The following is a 19,416-nucleotide window of genomic DNA, read 5'->3' as shown; positions in this document are numbered from 1 at the left end:
AAATGAAAGCATCAAAATCACACAGGAGAAATTATAGTCTCTCTGAGAAACCAGTACGCTCTGTATAAATGAGTCGAAATTAAAATTTTGAACCCAGCCTCACAAAGCAAGTAAACGTAGCTTATGTGCATCACTCTTCATGAAAACTCTTGTGACAGAGGAATTTTAGATTCCAAATACCACTTCAATTCCTTTAAAAACTTCTCTTCAAATCGGATGAAAGGGTCAGTAACTGCCTGGCAGGGAACAGACTGTCCTTGCAAAATGAGTACATCTCATCATCACTTAGCAAGGAGCTGCATAGTCTTCTGTTAAAACTTCACTAAGCAGAAGAATTTGCAATAATCAGATTTTGTCTTTTAATCAATCTACCGGAGTTTATATTCCCCCTCATAAAAGTATTTCTACAGTAATTCCTCTTCCAATTACACACTGCAAAGCAAGAATTATATTTTGTCAAGGCTTTTTTAATCTGCTGCTTAATTTCACCTAATACCATGATTAAAAACTGCTAAGAAGTGCTCACAACTTAAAACAAATACTGCAACGATGTAAAAAGACCAAAAAAGTTCCTCAGAGTGGCTTTTCAAAAACTCCACACACACCTTTTTCAAAGCTTCACAGTTACTGAAGCTGAGGGGACGGACAGGAATAACCCCCTGAAAAGTAACCTAAAAGTTAGGAATTAGCAGAAATGCAAGTAACTGTGTAGTTGCTTTACTCTATAAACTTTACAAAGAGAAAAGTGAAGCAACCACTAAACAGAAACAGCAATCCCAAACTTTCAAAAATTCATAGAATCATAGAATGGTTTGGGTTGGAAAGGACCTTAAAGATCATCTAGTTCCAACCACCCTGCAAGGGCAGGGACACCTCCCACTAGATCAGGTTGCAGTTGCTCAAGGCCCCATCCAACCTGGTCTTGAAGACCTCCAGGGAGGGGGCATCCACAGCCTCCTTGGGCAACCTGTTCCAGCATCTCACCACCCTTACAGGAAAGAACCTTTTCCTAATGTCCAACCTGAATCTCCCCTCTTTAAGCTTCAAACCATTGCCCCCTGTCCTCTCACTATACCCGTGTAAAAAGCCCTGTCCCAGCTTTCTTGTTGGCCCCCTTCAGGTACTGGAAAGCTGCTATAAGGTCACCATGAAGCCTCCTGTTCTCTAGGCTGAACAACCCCAACTTCCTCAGCCTGTCTTCATAGGGGAGGTGCTCCAGCCCTCTGATCATTTCTGTGGCTTTCCTCTGGACAAGCTTGAGGAGTTCTATGTCCTTCTTATGTTGGGGACTCCAGAACTGGACACAGTACTCCAAGTGGGGTCTCACCAGAGCAGAGTAGAGGGGGAGAATGACCTCTCTTGACCGGCTAGTCATGCTTCTTTTGATGCTGCCCAGGATATGGTTAAAATTATTATAAAATTAAAATTATTATAAATCCCATGGAATCATCTTAAAAATTTGAATTAAAAACAAAAAAAAATTAGTACTTTCGCATTTTGTCCTCTCACTTGTAAACCTCTCTGAAAAATCCAAGCATCTACAAATCTGACCTGGACAGGAGATGGAAGCTTGAGGAGAATACTGCCAGTTGTAGGGTTTATTTCCATTCCCTTGGACTTTGCAGGTCTCAGTATGCACCCCCAGGCAATGTGTCCTACTAAGCTGGAAAGCCTCCTTGTCATGCTGTCAGAAGCGTATTGCTATCACCTTTCTGTTCTAGCTTAAATTTTATCCTTTGACCCTAAGACATCCCGTTCTCTTTCAAATATTCTCCACTACAATAAACCGAGGCTTTCAGACTAGCTGGGGAAAAGAAGTCCTCTCCTTGCCTATTGCTGGAAAAGTAGACAAGTTCCTTTTTTCTCTCACATAATGCACAACCACAACAGCCTGTAGTATTTTCCTTCCAGGCTCAACTTTTTCCTTCACTATTTTCCCTTTCCACTTACTCAACCCCATGTCAGAGAACCCTGAAGCCTAAATGCTGCTATATTCTTTTCCCTTGAGCTTATCTATCCAGTCATACAACCATCTATCTCCTGATGAAGTCCTGACCTGGCAGCAAATAACACAAAGCCTGCACAAATAACAGCTATACACTGAGTTCTCAACATAAGCCAGCTGTAGTTTCCATATACCACATGAAAAAAACATGAATTAGTTTTTTAATAGGGTTAGGGAGAAAGGCAAGACCTGGGAGGAGGCAATACACAAAAGGAAAGCAAACCAAAAAGTACACATAGGTGTGACCAGAAGGTAACAGGCTCATCACATTGAAAATAATCCAGCACTACATATAATTAAAACTCTTCCTACAGGATATATAGTTTAACACTTGAATCTTGGCCTAACTGAAATCAATGATATGTGAGAAACTGGGAAGCACTGGGCATGGAAGCGGAACATGGGGCAGAGAGGAGGGGTGAGAAACACAAGCAATCCACAGACTCTACAACAGTGTTCAGTCCTCAGTGAAATTTCCAATCAGGGTTTCCAACTTGCCTTATGGGATTTGCAGGGTGAAAAGTTCCACAGTAAGATCAGCCTATAAATGCTTAAGCACTGCTGGGTATGGAACTGGATTGTTTTTTCAGTGACTTAAAAAAAACCCCAGTAACAGTAATAACTCCTCATACCCCAAGCTATAAATACTAATTTGCAGCACGCAGTGCCTAAAAATACAGCCTATCATTTTAAGAAAGTAACTTTTGCACTTTCTTGCAACCTAGAAGATTTTGTATTACTAAGTTGAAGAGACAAAGAAGAAACTCTGAGGCAAAGTAAAGAAAGTTGAATAAGGTGAAAGTAACAGCAGTACTGCCATCTAGTGATTTGCGATACTGATTTCATAAATTCGATAATGCTGTCACATGCAGGTAGAAGAAAATCTGGTTTCACACATACATAAAAGTAAAAAAAGAGACATATAGAAAAACACAGAAAAACAATGGTCCAAATGATCCTTAAAATAATGTCTTTAAGAAGTATGAATTTTGTTAGGTTTCCTCCAATTATTTGGTTAAAAAAAAATCCTTGTCAGTACCAACAAAGACACTTAAAGGAATGATGTCAAACTGCCACACTACACAAGTGAAATACAGTGTATCCACAAGGTCTGCCCCTAGTTGACTGATGTTTTGATTTTACTGATCCTCATCAGCTGAATCTCATTCATTAACCTAGAACCATATCTCAGACATTAACCTAATTCCCAAGTGTAAGGCCTGTGTACATTGAAGGGAAAAGAAGGCAAATGTCTTAGAGAAAATTTTATCAGGGCTTGCACTAATAGCAGGAATTAAATTATTTAATTTAGAGACTAAAAGGCCACACTGACAAATTATTCATCTTTTGACTTTAGTTTAATACGAAGTTGTCATGGTTTGGGCCTAACATGACAACAAAGATCCAGCCACATGGCCGTTCACTCACCCCTCTCCGCCCACACCCACACACACTGGGACGGGGAGGACAAAGGCCAACTAGAAGCTCATGGATCAAGAAGGACAAGGAGGGTTCTTTGCCGATTAAGGTCCTGGGCAAAACAGACTCAACTTGGGGAAAAAATACTAATTTAATTTCACACTCATCAAACACACACAGGACACACACAACACAAAGAGCAGGGCTTGCATATGTTACCCCCACCTCTCCCTTCTTCCCAGCCCCAAATCCCTTTGTTCCCGGTTTCTCTCCCTCCTTCCCCCCAGCGGCACAGGGGGATGGGGATGGGGTTTAGAGTCAGTTCACAGGCTGGTGGTTCCTGCTGCTCCTTTTTCCTCAGGAAGAAGGATTCCTTGCAGTCCTTCCCTGCTTCCCCACAGGGTCTTTCCCATGGGAGAGAGTCCTCCATGAACCTCTCTGTCATGAGTCTTTCCCATGAGGTTACAGTCCCTGAGGAGCAAGCTGCTCCAGCCTGGGCTTCCCACAGAGTCACAGACTGATTTGGGAACAGTTACCTCCCCTGGCACAGTGTCCTTGACAGCTTCAGTTCCAAGTTCACAGGCTGCAGGTCCACATTCACCCCTCCTGGCACCTTGAGGGTATGTTTCACCATGTTCCTCCATGAATGCAAGGGGACAGCCTGACATCTATACATGGGCTGCAGGGAAACTTCTGCTTGAGTACCTTCTTCCTCACCAACATTGATATCACCTCCCCAGGTCACCTCCTTTCTCCTTGCTCTCTGCTCAGCTCTTATCTCAGTTATTTTGTGTGTAAATAGCAGAAACGCATCCACTGTCTCTCTAACGGCTCCTTGGCTGGTTTTGGAGCTGGGGGAGCTTCCCAGCTTCTTACTGGAGGCACCCCTGAGACCCCTCTCCCATTACCAAAAAACCTGCCAAACCAAACCAGCACAGAAGTAATTGAATTTGCAATATTCTTAATAATATAACCATACTCCAAAGACATTATTCTGGTTTTTACCCTAAAATATAGAAATACACGGTTAATTATAAGATCAGCTACAATCGGAGACTGGCAGATTTCACATGGATAACACATTATGTAGCAATCAGCCATAATTCAGTTTAAAATAAGGCCGTATTCTCAGTCATCCTTAACTAACCCTTTCTTCTATTTCAGTAGATGATACTGCTAATAAAAATCCCAAGATACACCTCAGAACCCTAAGAGGCAACACTATTCTCTAAACAGAGCCTAAAATGAAACAACCCCCCAGCTGGAATACTAAATTCAAATGTTACTATACTCCTTGTCTTTAATAATAATAGGCATAAGTATTTTAATCAAGTGTGTGAAACAGTACTGGAACACACGCTGTTAATGGCTAAGCACAAGTGGACAACTGTGCAGAATAAGAAGTAGTCATTTATTTATTTATTTGAACAAATAAATTGTTTGGAGCCATTCCCAGTGCAACAAACTCTTAAAATCTAATGTTACATTCTAGGCCACATTAACTCATGAAGAGATTCAGAGGCACATATTTCTATTCAGCAGAAAAGAAGTCAAAGCAGAAAAAAGCCCACAAATATATGAAGATGCCAATGAGAGAGATTAAAAGGGGAATGACCAAGACAAAAGTAAGAAAATGACAAAAGAAAAACCTTCAGTTTTTAAAGGGAGTGAAGGTGATGTCAATCTTCAGAGTTGAACAGAATACTAAAGTTTCATATGAAAATTCTCTCTCAGTGGATTATTCCACTTTGCAAAGGGAGAACACATAGTCAGCAATAAAACTGCCTTCAGACTCTATATATAGTCTCCTAAACATAGGCAGGTCCCACAGAACATACAAAGCCTCACTGAAGCCAAAGGAAGGGCATAGAGGGGATCATCAGTTTAATCAACTGCTGTTAGATGACACGTTCTAAAGTCCAGAGAGTTAGAAGGAGGCAATCCGGAAAGAATTAAGAAAAAAAAAAAAAAAAGTAGGAACTCTCCTACACCTGTTTTATATTCATAGCACAAATAATGTTAATCACAACACTCACATAACTTTTTCACCAAAGATGTCTTTACTAAGCAGAATCCAGTATGGCTTCGACTTAAAGCAGATAGTTTGAAACACCAGGCATGCCAGAAGGGCTTGACCTTAACTTGAGACTACTGCAGATAGCTACCATAGTCCACAGACATAACAAAAAATGGCAAGCTTCACTTTTCTAAAAGCTTCCTAATATTTGACAGTTATTTGCTTCCCACACTCTTAGTGCCATTGCCAGCCCTTGAGATTTGTTCCAAACCACATGCACCCTTACTATCAAATACCTACTTTTAATTATCACAAATCTTATGTAGCTTTATGACCACGTAACTCCAGATCCCTCATGATATCAGTTACAGAACCACTGGTATACAATGTTACATATGACTACATAAAACCATCAAAGAAACAGCTAAATAGAACCACCAATTCTACTAATTTGCAACAATAGTTCTATTATGTTATGCAATGCAACAGCTCCAGCACTTTCAGAGGTTTTTCCCCAAAATAAATACTGCTTTTTTCATATGAAAATAAAAATAAACAAATCATATAAATAAAAAGGCAAATAATTTCAACTTCTCCAGAAACATTACAGTAACTAATAAATCTCCTGAAGCACCGCTTCTATCAGATACCAAGAGAACCCCAAGGGTAAGGATTTCCACTATCACCCTAATTCAAGCTGAAACCACAAGAGTTAACCAGAACCAGCATTTTCATTCCTAGCTGCAAGGCTAGATTGCACAGCCCTTCGGCCAGGCATCCATACTCTACATAGCAGCTGAGAGCACGTCGGTCACTCGGAGAATGACTCACAAGAGCGGAACGACATACGTGGCCTTGCTGGGTATCAGGAACCAGCCAGATGGGAGTTCCATGGAGTGCTGGTCCCTGCGTGGGTGTTTGCACCGCCACCAGCCACTGAAGGAGCAAGGCGTCCTGTTGTAAGACCTGCAGACATTGCCCACTATTCTCCCTCCACATCAAGCCCCAAGGCAGGGAGTCAGGGTGTCAGCAGGGAGGCCAGGAATCGCCGTTGCCCTTTGGAAGGACAAGGGGGTTCAGAGCAAGAGGAATAAGCCAGGCTGCCCTCAGCAGGCTCCGGTCTCCGGCTGGTCTCCGGGACGGAGCCCGCTGAGGGTCTGACACCGTGGGTGCGGCTCCCGGAGACCCCAGCCAGGCACACAACTCGCGGCCGGGCCGCAGCCGCCCCGCAGGGCCCCGCCAGAGCGGCGCGGCCTAGCGCGGCGGCCCCAACCGAGCGGCGCCGACCCCGCCAGGAAACACCGCCGCGCTCCCCAGGCCTCCCCGCCCGACACACCACGGCCTCCCGCCGTGCCCCCCCGCCCTGACCTCCGCACCTGCCCAAGCCGCTTCGGGCTCCAGGGGCACCCAACGGCGGCAGCGCGCAGCAGGGAGCGCGGGGCAGCCACGGCTGCGGCTCACCCCCCGGCCCGGCCCGGCCCTCCCGCCACTCCCTCCCCGCCGCCGGGTGGCACCGCGTCCCCTCCGCCCGCCACGCCACCAGGCCTCACCGAGCCCAGGGCGTCCGAGCCCGCGGCCTCGCACCGGAGCAGCCCAGCAGGCCCGGCCCGCTCTCTCTCCCGTCGCGGGGGCAGCCGCGGCCCGTGCCCCGCCGCCCAGGAACGAAGGCACCGGCCCCGGGGGCAGCGCTGACTACAGCTCCCGGCAGCCGCGGCGGCCCCGGCCCCGCCCCGCGCTGCCACGTCTGCCGCTGCTGGGGCGGGAGAGGCGGGCATGGCCCGCCCGGCCCGGCCCAGCCCAGCCCAGCCCCGCCCCGGCCCGGGCCGCTCCCCGCCTCCCTCTTCCACGTCTGCGAAATGGCGGCACTTGTGCCACGTTCACGGGCGGCCGCGGGGCGGGCCAGAAGGGAGGGCCGGGCCGCCCTGATGGCTCTGCGGGCCGCGGCGAAGCGCTCGTGGGGCGGTGCGAGGGCTCGCCCGCCGCTCCTCCTCCTCCTCCTCCTCCCCCTCCGCCATGTCGCGGCCCGGGCACACGCTGGCAGCTGCGCTGAGGTTTGGCCGCGTGGGCACGAGGGTACGGCGAGGAGGGGTTACGGGGTGGACTTAAATTGCACAGCCCCGTCAAACCATCTGGCTCCCTTTCCTGGATGGATGATGATGGGAAATGAAAGTTTGTTTCAGTTACCATCACTTGTATCGCGTCCCTCAGGAAAAACAAGCAAGCAGCTCTGCTCAAGGGTGGCAGGATTTCGATTTTTTTCTTGACTCCTGTCCCCACAGGAGGTGAAATAGGGCCTGGCAAGACCAGTGTGACTCCGTGACACTCAAGTATCTCCAAGAGGTCCTTCGGGTCTGTATGACCAGGCCCCACAGAACTCACACCTGGGGAAAGGTCCATGCTGATGCTCAAGAAAAACCACAACAGATACCTCAGGAAGCTGGCATGACGAACAGGGCATTCATTGCAGAGTACACAAAAAGATATATACGGGTGATGGGAGCTGGGACAGGTTTCACAGAGGATAAAGAAACACTGCAGAGGTGTGCAGAGATGTAGGCAGGGAAACCAAAGTTAAGCCAGAGCTAGCAAGGGCTGTGAAGAGCATCAAGAAGGGCTTCTGCTGCTGTGTAGGTAGTAAATCAGGCAAGGAAAGTACGTGTCTGCTTGACAGGTGTGCTGAGTGATTCAGTAACAGCAAATGCAGGCAAAGCTGAGGTCCTCAGTGCCTTCTTCCTCTCCATCTTCACCAACATTGTTCCCAGGCATTTTAGCCCAGAGGCATGGATCAAGGAGCAGAGGAATTCCAACGTAAGAGAATGTTCAACTCCAGGACCTCCAAAGAAGTCTTGTCCCACACGTGCATTGACCCTAATAGAATCTGAGTGTGTTGAGTAAGCTGTCTGTTGTCACTGTGAGGCTGGTTTTGGTCATCTTGGAAAGGTTGTGGAGCTTGGGGAGGGACCAAAGACAAAGAGTACCAAATGGTGCACCCCGTCTTTAAAAAAGGAAAGAGGATGATCCAAGGAACTGCAGGGCAGTCATCCTTGCATCTGCCCCTGGGAAAATGAGGCCAAGTCCTCTTGGTAGCCATGTCTGACCATGTGAGAAACCAACATGGGTGGCATTATCAAGGCCAACTATGTTGTTAGAAATACCCACACTATTCTTGTACTTTCATACATTTATTGTAGTATTTGAACATTAGAGTTGGACTAATAATGACTCCTTTTGGGGGCTGGTGGGTGCCCCAGCTGCTGGCCCAGTCCTGGTTTTGCCAGCTCCCAGGGCACCCTCCTACAGCTGCTGGCGGGATGGCCTCTTGTTTGGAGGTGAAGTCCCCTTAGGGCTGCCAAACCTCCTCTTCGGGGGTCACCAGGGCCCTCCAGGGGAGCCTTTGCTGCCCTGGCTGGGAGCAGAGGGCCCAGGCACAGCCTCCTCTGGCTTCTGCAGCTCTTCTTGTTCCCCACGGGTGGGAACAGGGGCAGAGGTGGGAGCTGCTGGGACCCCCTTGAGGGGCAGCCGATGAGGTGCTGGGGAGCTCTTCCACCTCAGCTCAGCCAGGGCTGCTGGAGGGGGCTGGGCTGGGGGCAGGAGACCCTCCTCGGCAGGCAGCGGGGCCGGGGACAGCTGCGGGGCTGCCCCCCCAGTGCCCGGCAGCAGGGACGTCCCCTGAAGCTCCTCTGCTGCCTCTGCCCCTGGAGCAGGCACGGCAGCACGGAGCTGCAGGACAAAGCGCCACAGGCTTTCCCCACACCCCAGCACTGCTGGCCAGGCCTCTGGGCTCCCCTGCTTCCTCCCATGGGGGGTCACAGGCAGTACTTGGCTCAGTCTGGTGGGTTTTCTCCCATCTTTCTCTCCTTCCCATCCAAACCATTCTATGTTTCTGTGATTGTATTATTAGTTCTAATGTCAAATTTCTCATCCTTGATCAAACTGTGATAGTAAAGGAAAACTTCCCACACCATTTATCTGTAGCCAGTGTTTTAGGGGGTCAGAGTTGCAAAACAGAAATTACAGTATGTTATCCTCTTTTATGCTCTGTTTGTTCTTTGGTTACTGGTTGTGTAACACTGAATGCAAGGATATTATCCTAGTCTAAAGGAGAAATGCCTTGCTTTTGGCAACTCAGCTCCCCATCCTTCTCAAGGTGAAACCTTTAAGCATTTAAGAGCCAAGACTGAAAGAATCACCTGTTTACAGAATTAATTCCTGCTGGAACAGACACTAATCACAGAAGTTCAGCAGTTCAAAATCAGCCTTGATTTTCCGCAAAGCATGTAATGAACTACTTGCTTTCTGTAAGAGGGAAAATAAAATACATTATTTGGTGGTCCAGCATGGGGAAGGATTACAATTCTTCTGTTTCCCATGCTATTTCAAGATCCACGCTAAGCAAATGAAAAACAAAGGAAAAAAATTCAAAGCATTTCCCATCTTCCATTAGAAACTTTATTACATTAACCTACAGGTATGTGAAGTAAAATAAATGGTAGTAAAGGGTAGAATGATGAACATCAGTCATCTTTGGAAAACAGATATATTTTCACAACAAAACACTTTTTTTACTACAGCTAAGAAGCTAGGCATACTTGATAGGTTTTCTTTAAAAATATATTACAGTTCAATCATATCAAAGTGAAGTCTTGTGGGCTAAAAAACTGTAGATATCAAGTTAGGTTCAGTGCTCTAGCACTAGTATGAGCATACCAAATGGCAAGATTTTCTGCACGGTAATTAATAAACATGCACCCAATTGTTTTCAGTCATTTAAACTACTATATGTACAATCTTTAATATAAAGCATTTTTGTCAAAATTAGCTCTGTATTGTTCAGTCTGGACTTTAGAGCTTCAGCATCAGGATTATTATTTGGACACATATCTAATAAAAATTCAGTTGCAGTCACAGTACTTGGAAAATCCAATATATTTCAAATAACACAATCCGCATTTTGATTTTGTTTTGTCCCAACTTCCCTTCAATGTTAACATGACTTGGCAGATTGTCTCAGCAGAAAGTATGAGAACAATGAATTCTTCTTTCCTCTGTAATCTGCATTTGAAATTAATGGGAGTTCTCTGGGTATATCAAGATAGGGACAAATTCTATGTGTAACCATGTATTGTGATTGAAAGTCTTTGATATAGTAAAAAGCCTTGAAGTTCATTATGCTTCTAAATGACCAGAATTATAATGCCAACATGATTTAAAACCTAGAGCTTATACTCACTACTTATTTTCAAATCAGCTATTAACTTTGTGCCGCATTTTGCACATTATTAAACTGTTAAGAAGTTGCTAGGGCATAGCTATCTCCATTTTCAAAGTTGTCTTTCACTATTGTCATGTGAATATACAGAAGCAAGACATCTCTTTCCATCCTGGTCTGTTGTGAAGCCAATTCTCTAGTAGATGGTGTTTTCTAAAATTATTAGATCAACTTACTCATTAAATTCCCACCACAATATAGTATGCAAGCAAAGAAATATTTACGTTCTCTGCAGGACATTCTGGGATCTACAAAAAGGGTTATGTGACAGTCATGAGAATTGAGCTGGAGGGGTCTCTTAAACTGACAGCAGAGTGTACTCCAGAGCAAGCCTCCCAAGCCTAGACAGCAGGACTGCTAATGCAAGTCCTGTGTGCTTTTTTTCCTCTGGAATGATAGGTGGTTATCATTGAACAAGAATGTATTACCCCTGCAGGCAATCTGTTTACTGATTGTCTACCAATGATCATTCACTGAAGTTGATTCACAAGTTTTTTACTTGACCTCTTGTGTGTTGCAAATCCAGCTCAGATATACGCAGGCCTTGCTTATGCTGACTGCACAGCCTGAGTCTTGCCCACATATAGAAAGACAAACTTTGGTAGTGGGTATATTTGGAACATACACAACAGGCAAAATCATTAGAAATTCATCTGTTTTCATCATGATTTGGCTGAATAAGTCCCTTGAGGCTATGTGACATACTGGAAATTTTCAAACAAATAATTAATTCAGCTCTTCACTTTTTCATAGAAAAAGATCAGATTATATTATTAAGATTATTTTGTCTTGTGGTCTCCAAGTTTTACAGAGTAAGAAAATAAATTTTTGTGAGGTCACCATTGCTATAGACATCATTTGCTGTTCATGGCTTCAGAGAAGAAAGTTTTTATTTTAAAGTCTGTTTCACACCATACAAACACATGTATATACCAGTAGCTCCACATATATTCAATATGCACGCAAACCAAATTAATCCTTTGTCTTATGGCGGGATTTAATGGCAAGTGGCTTTTGAAATCTTGGAGTCAATTTCTGTACTTACAAAAATCCAAGGATAAGAAAGTTATTTATTCCAAGGATATATGAGAAATGCCCAGGGAAACAGCCAGGCCTCATGGACAGTGAGAACCAAGAATGTAACAGGGCACTTCATACAGCCATGTAACATTCTCAGGTTTAGGCACATCTGCTAAGATGTCTTCATTGCACCTCTCTCATTTATCACCACTTAAGTGAGAACAAATAAAAGCAAATTCTATTTCCATTTCATTCCTGGGAATCCTTTTCAAAAAATTCCCAGAAGTTCCTCTGCTGCTGTTAGTGTCCCAAAGGCAACTGGTTGTGAGTTTCTTTGGAATATATCAAATGTCACAGCTGTAGTTATTTTTTGACTCGGACTGTACTGCAGTACAGATGTAAAGATAAAAATGGTCATGATGCTCCCTGTGCTAAGCTGGAGAGCACACACATCAATATCCTGACCTGCTGACTGCCCTTCACATCATTATAGTGTATCACAGGTTTCATGTGCCAAAATGTGACCCCAACACAGAAAGTAGAGAGGACTAATGCTTCCCACTATAGGCCATGCGATGCAACTGCTAGTATACTTTCCCCATCAATCAGGGATATACAAACCCTGGGAACAAGTTAGGCACATGAAGCTACTGAGTGACCACCAGGACAGGGTAGAAAAGCCTGCTGAGGATTATGTTAGAAGCATGTGAGCAGGTAATACTGCCACAGCATTTTTAGGTCTCTAAAGGTAACTTCCCACTGAAAGTCCAGTCTACATCAGTCATTTTATTGATAGGCTGATGTATTTGGGGACAATTTTGCTTCAGTGGATGGACACCTTGGCAAATTTAATTTCCATCAAATTGCACCGTTCATAACACACTTTTGGAGGGAGAGAAAGTAGCCTTTTGGAAAGATGGTGTCCATCCATATAGTCAACAGAAAATAGATCAACTTTATAGAAGGACTGCTTTTTACTTTAGTTCTGCATTTTTGTTATTATCCTCAACAAAAACACTTAATTTTTTTTCCCAATTAACTCACCAAGCTGAACTACTAGGTTCTGAAAGACATCAGTGTGACATGACTTCTTCCTTTAATCCCCTCCCTCTGCCCAGAAGTCCCTTAACCAGACAAAATAAAGGCTAGTTGGCAAAAATGCAAAAGAAATGGACACACAGTAAAATATTTTTGCAATTACAACCTACATAACTAGAAAAACAGACACACGGTGTAAAAATGGAGACACAAGTTAATGAAGACTGGGAGGTACGTGTGTCACATTATTAGCAATGCAAAAGACCAGCTTAAGCATATGTTTCCCTATACAACTATAAAAAAGAAAAGGTGCCTTTTTAGCAAGTACGCACAGAGATTGCTTAGTTATTCCTAAGAAAAAACATCAGAACACCTTACTATTTTTATCCTATATTACAGTCATTATTACTACCTTTTTATAAAATGTAAACCTTTCCTTGCAGTTAAGATTTACAGCAGTCATCACCTTTGTCCACTCCTTATATAATCAGTCCATGGTGACAAAAATAAACTGATTTAATTTACATATTTTATTGAGTAATTACTGATATGTTATGGATAATTAGTTGTGTATGGCAGAAATAGTGGTCAGAACTGCAACATATGCAGTTGAATGGTAGCAAAAGATTTGCTGAAGAGTGGTTCTGGGTATGGAATACCAAGAGATCTTGAGGCATCCTATAATCCTGATGTATCCAATCTTTCTGTCTCCAAAACTATTCCAGCAAGGAGTGCTCACCACCGATAAAGGACAATAAAGCCTGATGATGGATTTCCCAAACAACTGCAGTATTGTGCTTACTTATCCCCATCAGATCTTGTTTCTTAATATGTCTTGACTAAAGATCAGAATAGAAAGTAAAATTTGGCAAGGCCGTTTTTTTTCTACATAACTAGTGAACCATATGACTCGTACTGGTGGTAATTTGCTAATTGCACTGTCCTGGGAGTATTTCTATGCTGAATCATGACAAACATGAAATCTATATTTAAAGTCGCTGAAATGGGATGTTATGAAAACTGATCTGCTAATATTTTCAAGCCAGTATATCATAGTATAAATGTGCTGCGTACCTGTTGCTATAAAATTTGCTGCCATGAAAAGAAGAATGATCAGGATCCCCAGAGTGTGGCATTTCTCCATCTGTCACTTGTATACACAACACAAACCTCATGTTGAGATTCTGTTCCATGTACAGCAATTCTCTGCTGGACAGATTAGGAGCCAAATATGATCGTAAACTAGAGGAAGGAGCACAACCACGCCACTTTGCCCCTTCAGAGTCCCACTGTGCTACATGTCAGTTTTTGGGGTCATTCACTGCTGACCTCCTTCGTAGAGGATGGGGAGCTATCTCGAACTGGTAGCAAGTCATAATGACATGGAATATGGCTGTTTTTTGGAAGATCATAAGGATCCTGGCTGAAACGTCCACTGCTGCTGAGTGATCCCTGGACAACACTCACCGTAGGTTCTGTGATAAAAGAAAGCACATATATTCAACACTGGAAGCAGCACATGGAAGACAAATACTGTTATTTCATTTCAGTCTGCATTACAGAATGTCATCTTCTTTCTACTCCAGTATCAAGATTTGTTGTCACTCTGAGTCCTGAAATGCAGGTGTAGAAACAAAGGTTGATGTTAAGGTGTTTTGGCTTTACACTAAGTTAAACCTGTGGGCTTGCAGCAGGGCCCTGCCACGAGTGTATTCAGTGACAGAACAAGTGGACCAAAATCTGTTTTTTGTGTGTGGACAAACTACAAAAAACCAAAGCCTAACTTTGGGGGTTTTAATCAAGACTTTATAAAAATCCTTAGAAACACAAGGAGGATATTGATGGAGTTAGAGGAACCTCAAACTGGGGACAGAAAAGGAAAATGGTATCCTAGGATATGTGACATACAATTATTTCCAGTCCAGAGCCCATTAGGATAACAACCACTCCACAAGACCCCCAAGTTTTTTGTAACTATATTAACTACAGTAATGCAATAATTTGATAGGACCCTCATCAGTGAAATACTACCTTTGTGGGTGAAGATGCTGTTTTTTCTGATCAAGAGGAGGAAACAGAACTTTTCTATCCCTCCCATGCACTCACTCCAGCCCTTTTAATTACTTAGCAGCCTAATATAGGTTGACAGATGTTGGAGGCAAATGCTAAAAGCTTATTTTATGCTGCTGTTTAAAGAAAGGCTTTCAAACCAGGGAAATTCAGAGGTATCTCTAGATTTTAGAACAGAGCTGAAAGTACTTCCAACTCTGTTCCTGGGAGTTACACCACTTCTCTAAAAAGAGTAAGACTGTTGTTACACCTTTTGAGCAGAAAATAGAATGATAACCCATTGTAATTTTTTTTCAGTGGTTTTTCAGGTGTTTTGATTAAAACAAGTCAAAGAAAAGAAGTCCTGTGCTCTTTGTTCTTAAACTTCAACATCTAGAAGTAGATTTTGTACTCACCAACTTCATAAACATTCTTAGTAGCTGAAGAAGAGCTGGCAATCTCAGCATATGGGGAGTCCCTGCGTGCTGGTGACTTCATTTCAACATATCCACATTCTGAACTTTTTGGTAGAAGAGCTGGTGGGTCTTTTATAGTAGCATATGGGTTCTCAGAACTGCTTAATGAACAATTACTTAAATTGTATTCTGAGTTCTTCACTAGATCTGCAAAAAGAAAAACATGTTACTCTCTCAAGCATGCTGCATACTACAGACATTGCTACTAACCAGGGCATTCTTTGAGTTCTGTATAATCACTCATAAGTGAATATTTAAATGGAAACTGGTCATAACACTTCAAAATTGTTATACAGCAGTTAATGAAAGCACCTGCTATGCTCTTTTGTGGGCCTGATTTTGCCATCAGCAAATTCCTGTCGCAAAGTCTGAGCACCTTCAATTCTGGTCAAAACAGTAGCTAGCATTGAATACTGATAATGTACAGAATCGGATTTTAATAGGCACTTCCAAATACTGTTTGCCTCTCCAAGTGCTGAACTCATGACACTCTTAAAATTAAGTGGTCAAAGACTGTTCCCAGTAGCAATGCCTGAGCAGAGGATAAGGTGACTTCTTGGGGTGGCCAGTTTGGTGCAAAGTTTGAGTATACAGCCACACTAAAGGAGTAACCAGCTTCTTCTAAGATTCTGTAAGGTGCACATAGGAAAACTGAAAAGAAAACATGAGGTAGCTTGTGATTTCAGGTTTTAAATGAAGGGCAGATAAGTGCAGTTTAAGAGAAGATGTATTTTCTTATGCTGGGAAGAGATTCTGTGTTAGCTGTGTTGGCTCTTTTCGCTGTGTTGTTTTGTGATATTGCTGTGTTATTTAATTTTTAGGGCCAAGACTCTCAGCTCGTTCCTCACTGTGAATATCCAGGTCACCTTGGTGACCTGTCAGTGGAGGGGTGCTCATAACTTTGTGACTCCTTTAAAATACTTTGAATTGGGCATCTCCTAATCCTCCAAAACCAGGAAGTGTCAGGTATAATAAATGACTCCTTCAGATTAATTGTCCTGTATTATACACAAGGTGAAAAACCAGCTGCTTTTGTCTACATATTTAACTCATTATTCATATGGACTTAGCTACACTTTTTTCATTGTTCGGATATCCAGGCATTCTGGTCACCCTTGGCATACCTTAATCATGTCACAAAAATAGTGTAACACACCAGTATGGTCCAGTATAAAGTCTTATGAGAAAACTGGATCATTCAGAACATCAACATTATCACTACCCTGAATTTCTGAAGCTTTTCATTCCTCTCTGTGGATTTATATTTTAATATCCTTTCCAAAGGCCTGCAGGGAATGTAATGAAGCACTGCAGGCTTGTAGTCATGCAGTTCCACATTGACCATGCCACTTGCCAGAGGAATTGAGTGTCTTTTAACACCTTTCATCAAGGCAGGATGCATCCTTACCTGGCTCACTAGGCTGAATTCAAGGGCTGTCCCCCTTCTGCTGCCTAGAATAGAGCCATTTTGAGACTCAAGCATTGCAAAAACATTTGATGTATGTTACACACTGGGGACTTAGAAAGCTTGGTTTGTTGTGGTTTTGGGTGTAACCCCCACCTCAAAAAAGAAAAATTAAAGAAAATTCATGCATTGATTGAGAGTCTAGGAATAATTTAGTCCAAAACTGTTTTATATTCTCTTCACACAGAAACCAAAGATAATTTAGAAGAGTAAACTGAATGTCTACATCATTTTATCTAAATGCATCAGAAAATATCCTCACCTTTCAAGGATTTCCCCAAATATCCCCTATCAAGTCCAAAAGCACCTGTGAAAAATGATACAAAAAACCAGAATATGTTTAAAAAGAAAGTGATGAGATAACAGCTTCTAAAGCTTAAAACTTGCTTTGGGACTGATTTCTACCTTAGAAGAACAATTCTCTTTTAAGCACTCTGAAACTGCCCAGTATAGGGTTACAGAAGCATTGTTACTATTTGCTTGCATACTTTCAAACAGTAGCTTCCTGAATAGGGAAATTGGTTAAGGTCGTAAGGGGTCCTTAAATTATCTATTTTGACCTCACATATGTCACAGGCCATTACATTTCCCCCAGTTACTCTTGAATGAGCCTAAAAACTGCTGTTGGATTAAAGCATATATTTTGTCTGGATAAACCATATCTACCAGAACGGCATCCCATCTTGATCTGAAAATCTGAAGGTATGCAAAGTTCACTCCAATTATTGGTACTTTACTTCCAAAGTTAATTACTTCCATTTCATACTGTTCCAGTGCCCTGACCTGCAGCAATGGCCTAAACACCTAGCACCCAAGTCTACAGCTTTGCAATCTGTTAGTACAGGATATCTCTCATGAAAAATCCCAATACAAACATCAGCAGTAAGCAATGCCTGACAACTGTCTTCAGAGATCTGGAACTTATCTAGGTACTAATCCATTCAATAACTTTGATTATTATTATGGAGTGCTAATTTTTGAAACAGATTGTGTTGTGGTACTATGCTAGATACCTTATAAAAGCTGAAATAATTTTATCTATATCATATCCCTATAAACAACACTCAGAGTTTCCAAGAAGGAAATTTTGTTTTGAGAAGAAATAAACCAATTAATTTTATTGTTGCCCCATCTTTATTGTATCCCATGTCAGCTATTGTGTTGTTTTTACTAAGACTAATGTCCAGGTCACCAGCACAGAGTTACTCAGATAATCCCATTTGATCTTTTAGAAAACATGCACAATATCAGCACTCATCCAGTCCTCTAGACTCACTCTGTTACTCAAGATCTACTGCAGCGGGTTAACCTCCAGCAGCATCTCTTAGGAGACAATATTAGTACAAATGCTCTAAGAACACTGAAAGCTGAACATTAAGCATTATGACTGAAACCCTTTTCTAAAAAAATCCACAATGCAGATCTGGGCCTGAATTGTGGTTAGACCAAGACGGGGGATGAGCGGGAAAAAAAACAACAAAGCTGCATTCTGCTGTTCAATTACCCAGAATCTGACATGGCTAAGGAACGTGATTTAATGATCTATATTATACTGGCACTGAAAGTCCCTTTTAAGGCTTTCACTGGACACAGGAACCAGTCAGTCCAATCCAGCCTTTTTGGCATGCATGAGTGATCCAGTTTGGTTTGGTGGGTTTTTTGGTAGTGGGAGAAAGGCCCCAGGGGTGGCTCTGGTAAGAAGCTGAGAAGCTCCCCCTGCTCCAAACCCAGCCAAAGATCCATAACATATGCAAGCCCTGCTCTTTTTGTTGTCTGTGTCCTGTGTGAGTTTGATGAGTGTGAAATTAAATTCTTTTTTTTTTTCCCCAAGTTGAGTCTGTTTTGCCCAGGACCTTAATTGGTGAAGAACCCTCCTTGTCCTTTGTCTTAACCCATGAGCTTTGTCCTCCTCATCCCGGAGCGTGTTTGTGGGGGGGAGCTGAGTGAGCGGCCAAGGGGCTGTTCTTTGTTGTCTGTTGGGCCCAAACCACAAAAATGAGATTGGAAAAGGATGAAAAGACAGCAAAGGATCGCATAAGGCGGGATATGGAAACTCTCACCACTTCTTAGTTACTATTCTTCTATGAGTTAATTCCTCATAGCCTTCTATGAGGAAGTAATTAACTGGATAGATGATGGTGGGGCAATAGATGGTGGTTTATCTTGATTTCAGTAAAGCATTTGACACTGAGGAGGTCTGTGACTAGTGGAGTCTCTCAGGGGTCAGTACTGGGACCAGTACTGTTCAATATTTTCATCAAGGACCTGGATGAGGGAACAGAGTGTGCCCTCAGCAAGTTTGCTGATGACACTAAACTGGGAGGAGTGGCTGACACACCAGAAGGCTGTGCTGCCATCCAGAGAGACCTGGACAGGCTGGAGAGTTGGCTGGGGAGAAACTTGGTGAAATTCAGCAAGGGCAAGTGTAGAGTCTTGCATCTGGGGAAGAACAATCCCATGTACAGGTTGGGGGCTGACCTGCTGGAGAGCAGGGTAGGAGAAAGGGACCTGGGGGTCCTGGTGGACAGGAGGATGACCATGAGCCAGCAATGTGCCCCTGTGGCCAAGAAGGCCAATGGCATCCTGGGGTGCATTAGAAAGGGTGTGGTTAGTAGGTGAAGAGAGGTTCTCCTCCCCCTCTATTCTGCCTTGGTGAGG

General features: G+C 43.3%; 2 protein-coding genes across 5 annotated transcripts in view; both read right to left on the bottom strand.

The window, feature by feature from the left end:
- PRRC1 (proline rich coiled-coil 1) overlaps nt 1–7,155 on the bottom strand; it is a 28,609-nt gene extending 21,454 nt beyond the window's left edge. Inside the window, exon 1 of one of the 4 annotated variants that reach the window (XM_051643272.1) lies at nt 6,992–7,155. The gene's annotated coding sequence lies outside the window, so the exon portion shown is untranslated. Of the gene's footprint in view, nt 1–6,272; nt 6,520–6,817; nt 6,915–6,991 lie in introns of those variants that run through there. The other 3 variants (XM_051643273.1, XM_051643276.1, XM_051643274.1) reach the window with 3 other exon arrangements.
- Nucleotides 7,156–9,876: 2,721 nt separating this feature from the next.
- The window catches only part of MEGF10 (multiple EGF like domains 10), a 93,597-nt gene continuing 84,057 nt past the window's right edge, over nt 9,877–19,416 (bottom strand). Inside the window, exons 23-25 of the mRNA XM_051643206.1 lie at nt 17,021–17,065; nt 15,234–15,440; nt 9,877–14,243 (exon numbers count right to left, since the gene is read on the bottom strand). Coding sequence (XP_051499166.1) covers nt 14,083–14,243; nt 15,234–15,440; nt 17,021–17,065 — 413 coding nt within the window. The 3' untranslated portion in view covers nt 9,877–14,082. The remainder of the gene's footprint in view (nt 14,244–15,233; nt 15,441–17,020; nt 17,066–19,416) is intronic.

Source organism: Apus apus, chromosome Z, assembly GCF_020740795.1.
Source record: "Apus apus isolate bApuApu2 chromosome Z, bApuApu2.pri.cur, whole genome shotgun sequence".
Lineage (NCBI taxonomy): Eukaryota > Metazoa > Chordata > Aves > Apodiformes > Apodidae > Apus > Apus apus.
Note: the sequence above shows the minus strand (reverse complement) of the source record. Positions and strands in the feature narration are given on the sequence as shown.